This window comes from Haplochromis burtoni, unplaced genomic scaffold, assembly GCF_018398535.1.
Source record: "Haplochromis burtoni strain Fernald_Lab_line unplaced genomic scaffold, NCSU_Asbu1 Contig_225, whole genome shotgun sequence".
NCBI lineage: Eukaryota > Metazoa > Chordata > Actinopteri > Cichliformes > Cichlidae > Haplochromis > Haplochromis burtoni.
The window spans coordinates 295,610-302,839 of record NW_024582586.1 but is presented as its reverse complement, the minus strand read 5'-3'; the positions used below and the strand labels follow the sequence as shown (position 1 = coordinate 302,839).

General features: G+C 40.1%; 1 protein-coding gene across 2 annotated transcripts in view; it reads left to right on the top strand.

Annotated features, from left to right (window-relative positions):
* tent4a (terminal nucleotidyltransferase 4A) overlaps positions 1 to 7,230 on the top strand; it is a 26,713-nt gene that overhangs the window by 12,905 nt on the left and 6,578 nt on the right. For both annotated transcript variants that reach the window (XM_005937282.3, XM_014338417.2), the window contains exons 6-9: positions 1,132 to 1,260; positions 1,466 to 1,679; positions 2,899 to 3,025; positions 3,115 to 3,218. In XM_005937282.3, the coding sequence (XP_005937344.1) occupies positions 1,132 to 1,260; positions 1,466 to 1,679; positions 2,899 to 3,025; positions 3,115 to 3,218 (574 nt within the window). The remainder of the gene's footprint in view (positions 1 to 1,131; positions 1,261 to 1,465; positions 1,680 to 2,898; positions 3,026 to 3,114; positions 3,219 to 7,230) is intronic.

Here is a 7,230-nt window from a genome sequence, read left to right as displayed (position 1 = left end):
GGTGTTGATCATTTTCCTAAATCCCTCGTTTTGCTCAGTGTTGATGGGAGCCATATCTTTGTCAGGTGATAAGTGATAGCCTCTAATTTCTTTGTGCCTGCGGGAGTTCGACGGGTATAGGGAAGCGCTGTATAAGGTTCCCGTTATTGATATTTGGGTGGTTGACCAGGACGGATTTTCTCCTGTCACTTTCTCGTCATCCCTGACGTGCTCTCCGTTGTTTTTTCCCTGCTAATTTTAGCAGCCAGCTTCTGTATCACGTGGTATAAGGCTCCGCCCTTGTCATTTGTTGAGCAGGAAGAGTGAGCGCTTGTTTTCATGCAGATTACGTCCCGGATCAAAATGCGGTACAATCGTCGTCCTTTTTTTGTCCTTCTAATCGTTGTCATTTGGAAATGAGATCGCACATAAGTATGAATCGAGATCGCGATTTTTCTAATGATTAATCGTGTAGCCCTAGTAGTAATAGTCTCTGTGTGCCTGCAGTGACTGTATAAGGATATCTGCTATTCTCAAATCAAATCACTTGGATCACTCAAATCATACAAAGCCAAGAACAAAAACAGGAAATAAAAACTTGACCATCCAAATTTTTAACAATATTTATGATGAATATAAGGAAAAGCATTATATAAGACAGTTCTTATTTAAAGTTGACTTCTTGATTTGTTGGATTCATTTGGGCTTGTGTTCTAAGTGTTTTTTGTTTTGTTTTTTGGGGTGGTTTCTGAATCGAGTTAGTTTACAAGATTAAACTGCGTCACATTCAAAGTTGTGTTCACCGTCGCTTTGGATCAAAGCACCAGCCTGTCCCTGAGTCATGAATTAGGCTGTTCTTTAGACAAAGATTCACACCCTTAATGAGATAATGATTGACGTGCTAGTCAGCCGCATCATTTCATCTCTTTACTTATAATGTAGTCTAGTCTCGTTTCTGACTCACAGTTCTACATATATCTCATTAGAAACCCTCTTTCTCCTGAGTGATTTATGTAGCTGGAGCCCGAGTCAATTTGTTTTTATCTGCGTTTACTCTTAAGATTCTGTGCTGCGCTCTGGTGTTTTCTTACTTAATCTATAGTTTGAATCAGGCATTTTCATTCCACATCTGTCCCTGCATTTTGCTTTCAGAAGTATCCAGTGCTGCCTTACCTGATCTTCGTGCTGAAGCAGTTTCTGCTGCAGAGGGATCTAAACGAAGTCTTCACCGGGGGCATCAGCTCCTACAGTCTCATCCTCATGGTCATCAGTTTCCTACAGGTACAGGGATGTCATGTCACAACAGTTGAAGCGGCTTATGTTGTAGTAGTGCTGCTTGATAATATCGTGTGCGTATGTATGTATTTATAGTGGCATAAGCAGAAGTAGTTTATTAGCTGTTGTAAGACAACATAAAATCGAATCTTTATTAGTGAAGCAGTTTTCTCAAATACACCCTAATCCAGTCTCTTCCCTTTCTCTTCAGCTCCATCCTCGTATCGATCCCACCAACCCCAGTGAGAACCTGGGAGTGTTACTCATCGAGTTCTTTGAGTTGTACGGCCGTAATTTCAACTACTTGAAAACAGGGATTCGCATTAAAAATGGAGGCGCATACATAGCCAAAGAGGAGATTATGAAGGGCATGACAAATGGATACAGGCCATCCATGCTCTACATAGAGGACCCTCTACTTCCAGGTGTGTGTGAAATACCATCTGTCTCTAAACAAATAAGACTTTAAGCTACATTTTCAGGTTGGCATTTATGATCCAAAGAGAGGTCATCAGTGTGTCATACTATGTTTGATTTTAATTTTTAGTATCATTTGGTCTTCGTCTTAAGACTGGCACAGCAGCTAAATGTTTAAACCAATTACTGTAAAGGTTTAAACCTGGATTGATTTGTTTAAAACAATAAAATTATTTTTAAAGATGCTGTATATATGTAAAACGGACATAAAATACAAACATTTGGAAAACTTTTTGAATACTTTAAGATATTTTTGCTATTGAAAGCTACACTTAGCCAGTTGGCTTTAATTTAGCTATGCTATGTTACTCTGGTAGTAGTTTGCAGTGTTAGATGATAAAGTAGCTTGAAAATAAAAAGTTAATTCACTATCCTGATCAGCCCAGGGAGTGTATTAACTGGCCTTATGTTACTAAGCTGGATAGCTCACAGTGTTGGAGCTTAGCTTATATCTGTGTTAGAAGGCATGCTAGCATTAGCCAGAACAGAGCTAGCTTATAGTCTAATTATATTCTCCAAATGAAATGAAAGTCAGTCAAGAAAATACCCTGCTGATGTTATCCCAAGTTTGTCCTTGTCTTGAATCATCTACGCATTTGGCCAGAAGGGGCTTTTTTTTTTTTTTTTTTTTTTTCTGTTTAGCATTGGCTAACAGTATACTACTCGCTAATTTAGACAATTTGCTAAATACCCACTAAAGCAGCTAGCTAGTGTGGACTCTTTGGGGAGAGTGCCATCTATTTTTGGTTTTGTCTTGTGTTGAGAGCTGATATTTGCTGGCTTTAGTGATTAGTGTTCTCCTTTGGCTAACGTTAGCTTATTGGGGTGCAGGGAAGCTGAAGAAAAGCGTTGAGGCATTTAGTGTAGAGCCCAAATATCCCATTTCGCATTTCACTCACTGACGGTTTATTTTTTAAAGCTTGTATTATACAAAATGCTGCATAGTGCACTTTAATCACATGTATTTTTATATAGCTCACTCCAATACTCTGTCCATTGTGTGTTGAATAATACATTTTAAGATCAGTCATGCTTTGCACATTTTGCAATTAAGTAACAAGTAATCTAACAGCCACTAACAATTTTAGAAAATGTAAAACTTGGTTAAAACCGGTTAAATTGGTCTTTTTAAAATTTTTCCTCTCTTGTTTCCCCTCCACCTTGTAGGTAATGACGTGGGAAGGGGTTCCTACGGTGCCATGCAAGTCAAGGAGGTGTTTAATTATGCTTTCATTGTCCTGAGTCATGCTGTCTCCCCGCTTGCACAGTCATATCCCAACAAAGACTGTGAAAGGTTAGAATCCAAGCTATTTAAAAGTAATACTGACACCTTAGATAAGAGAAGAGCTTTTTTATTTAAATGTTTCTATCTTGTCCCTGCAGCACATTGGGGAGGATAATCAGGTTGACCAAGGAAGTGATCGACTACAGGGAATGGATCGTTAAGAAGTGGGGGGGCAGAGATTTGGTGCGACCGGACAACAGAGGTACAAATCATCGGGTTTCAAAACAAAATAGATGCAGTTTTGCCATTAGAGATTTCCTGCCATTTTGCTTTTTCAGAAGTATCCAGTGCTGCCTTACCTGATCTTCGTGCTGAAGCAGTTTCTGCTGCAGAGGGATCTAAACGAAGTCTTCACCGGGGGCATCAGCTCCTACAGTCTCATCCTCATGGTCATCAGTTTCCTACAGGTACAGGGATGTCATGTCACAACAGTTGAAGCGGCTTATGTTGTAGTAGTGCTGCTTGATAATATCGTGTGCGTATGTATGTATTTATAGTGGCATAAGCAGAAGTAGTTTATTAGCTGTTGTAAGACAACATAAAATCGAATCTTTATTAGTGAAGCAGTTTTCTCAAATACACCCTAATCCAGTCTCTTCCCTTTCTCTTCAGCTCCATCCTCGTATCGATCCCACCAACCCCAGTGAGAACCTGGGAGTGTTACTCATCGAGTTCTTTGAGTTGTACGGCCGTAATTTCAACTACTTGAAAACAGGGATTCGCATTAAAAATGGAGGCGCATACATAGCCAAAGAGGAGATTATGAAGGGCATGACAAATGGATACAGGCCATCCATGCTCTACATAGAGGACCCTCTACTTCCAGGTGTGTGTGAAATACCATCTGTCTCTAAACAAATAAGACTTTAAGCTACATTTTCAGGTTGGCATTTATGATCCAAAGAGAGGTCATCAGTGTGTCATACTATGTTTGATTTTAATTTTTCGTGCGAGTGTGGTATTTCATATTGAGCAGGAGGCGTCTACTCGATTGGCTTATAGGACTTGGCCTTATGTGCTTTAGCATTGGGTCTGTATAACTCTGGAAGTGAGCGGCTAATAGGATACAAATACAATTACTACCTTTGTAAAGGTTTCTATTTAAGTCAGCTTTAAGTTTACTATATAAAAATGTATTATTTTTGATCCAGTATTATTATGTTATAGAAATGCCGAAAAATATAATAAAGTTCCATATATTTGGAAAACTGATGGAACTGTTAATATCTAATTAAATTCAGGACATACTGAAAGTACTAAACTATTATGGAGATTCGTGTAAGCTTTTCGATCTATGGCTAGTCTGCATATTTCTGTGGTAGTTGAAAGTGAACTTAGTCTCGATTCTATTAATTTATAAGCTATTTCCTGTATAGTTCAATGTATAGATATAAAGTAGATCTCCATGCAATAAAAGTTAATTCTCTATCCTGACGCCCAGAGAGTGTCATAACATGCGCCTTATGTTACTATAGCATGTACGGATTAGCTCCCAGTGTCTGAGAGCTTCAGGACTGGTGGATAACGTGCAGTGGTGGATGTCAGCATCGGCATCTAGCATTAGCCCAGAACTAGTAGCTAGTTCTTATAGAGTTTTTATTGCTAATTATATTCTCCAAATGAAATGAAAGTCAGTCAAGAAAATACCCTGCTGATGTTATCCCAAGTTTGTCCTTGTCTTGAATCATCTACGCATTTGGCCAGAAGGGGCTTTTTTTTTTTTTTTTTTTTTTTTTTTTCTTGTTAGCATTGGCTAACAGTATACTACTCGCTAATTTAGACAATTTGCTAAATACCCACTAAAGCAGCTAGCTAGTGTGGACTCTTTGGGGAGAGTGCCATCTATTTTTGGTTTTGTCTTGTGTTGAGAGCTGATATTTGCTGGCTTTAGTGATTAGTGTTCTCCTTTGGCTAACGTTAGCTTATTGGGGTGCAGGGAAGCTGAAGAAAAGCGTTGAGGCATTTAGTGTAGAGCCCAAATATCCCATTTCGCATTTCACTCACTGACGGTTTATTTTTTAAAGCTTGTATTATACAAAATGCTGCATAGTGCACTTTAATCACATGTATTTTTATATAGCTCACTCCAATACTCTGTCCATTGTGTGTTGAATAATACATTTTAAGATCAGTCATGCTTTGCACATTTTGCAATTAAGTAACAAGTAATCTAACAGCCACTAACAATTTTAGAAAATGTAAAACTTGGTTAAAACCGGTTAAATTGGTCTTTTTAAAATTTTTCCTCTCTTGTTTCCCCTCCACCTTGTAGGTAATGACGTGGGAAGGGGTTCCTACGGTGCCATGCAAGTCAAGGAGGTGTTTAATTATGCTTTCATTGTCCTGAGTCATGCTGTCTCCCCGCTTGCACAGTCATATCCCAACAAAGACTGTGAAAGGTTAGAATCCAAGCTATTTAAAAGTAATACTGACACCTTAGATAAGAGAAGAGCTTTTTTATTTAAATGTTTCTATCTTGTCCCTGCAGCACATTGGGGAGGATAATCAGGTTGACCAAGGAAGTGATCGACTACAGGGAATGGATCGTTAAGAAGTGGGGGGGCAGAGATTTGGTGCGACCGGACAACAGAGGTACAAATCATCGGGTTTCAAAACAAAATAGATGCAGTTTTGCCATTGATGCTATTAAATTGTCTCATTAAGCATCAGCTTTTTTTTTTTTTTTTTTTTAAAAGCATGATACAGTGGGGCAAAAAAGTATTTAGTCAGCCACCGATTGTGCAAGTTCCCCCACCTAAAATGATGACAGAGGTCAGTAATTTGCACCAGAGGTACACTTCAACTGTGAGAGACAGAATGTGAAAAAAAAATCCATGAATCCACATGGTAGGATTTGTAAAGAATTTATTCGTAAATCAGGGTGGAAAATAAGTATTTGGTCAATAACAAAAATACAACTCAATACTTTGTAACATAACCTTTGTTGGCAATAACAGAGGTCAAACGTTTACTATAGGTCTTTACCAGGTTTGCACACACAGTAGCTGGTATTTTGGCCCATTCCTCCATGCAGATCTTCTCGAGAGCAGTGATGTTTTGGGGCTGTCGCCGAGCAACACGGACTTTCAACTCCCGCCACAGATTTTCTATGGGGTTGAGGTCTGGAGACTGGCTAGGCCACTCCAGGACTTTCAAATGCTTCTTACGGAGCCACTCCTTTGTTGCCCGGGCGGTGTGTTTTGGATCATTGTCATGTTGGAAGACCCAGCCTCGTTTCATCTTCAAAGTTCTCACTGATGGAAGGAGGTTTTGGCTCAAAATCTCACGATACATGGCCCCATTCATTCTGTCCTTAACACGGATCAGTCGTCCTGTCCCCTTGGCAGAAAAACAGCCCCATAGCATGATGTTTCCACCCCCATGCTTCACAGTAGGTATGGTGTTCTTGGGATGCAACTCAGTATTCTTCTTCCTCCAAACACGACGAGTTGAGTTTATACCAAAAAGTTCTACTTTGGTTTCATCTGACCACATGACATTCTCCCAATCCTCTGCTGTATCATCCATGTGCTCTCTGGCAAACTTCAGACGGGCCTGGACATGCACTGGCTTCAGCAGCGGAACACGTCTGGCACTGCGGGATTTGATTCCCTGCCGTTGTAGTGTGTTACTGATGGTGACCTTTGTTACTTTGGTCCCAGCTCTCTGCAGGTCATTCACCAGGTCCCCCCGTGTGGTTCTGGGATCTTTGCTCACCGTTCTCATGATCATTTTGACCCCACGGGATGAGATCTTGCGTGGAGCCCCAGATCGAGGGAGATTATCAGTGGTCTTGTATGTCTTCCATTTTCTGATGATTGCTCCCACAGTTGATTTTTTTCACACCAAGCTGCTTGCCTATTGTAGATTCACTCTTCCCAGTCTGGTGCAGGTCTACAATACTTTTCCTGGTGTCCTTCGAAAGCTCTTTGGTCTTGGCCATGGCGGAGTTTGGAGTCTGACTGTTTGAGGCTGTGGACAGGTGTCTTTTATACAGATGATGAGTTCAAACAGGTGCCATTCATACAGGTAACGAGTGGGGGACAGAAAAGCTTCTTACAGAAGACGTTACAGGTCTGTGAGAGCCAGAGATTTTCCTTGTTTGAGGTGACCAAATACTTATTTTCCACCCTGATTTACGAATAAATTCTTTACAAATCCTACCATGTGGATTCATGGATTTTTTTTTCACATTCTGTCTCTCACAGTTGAAG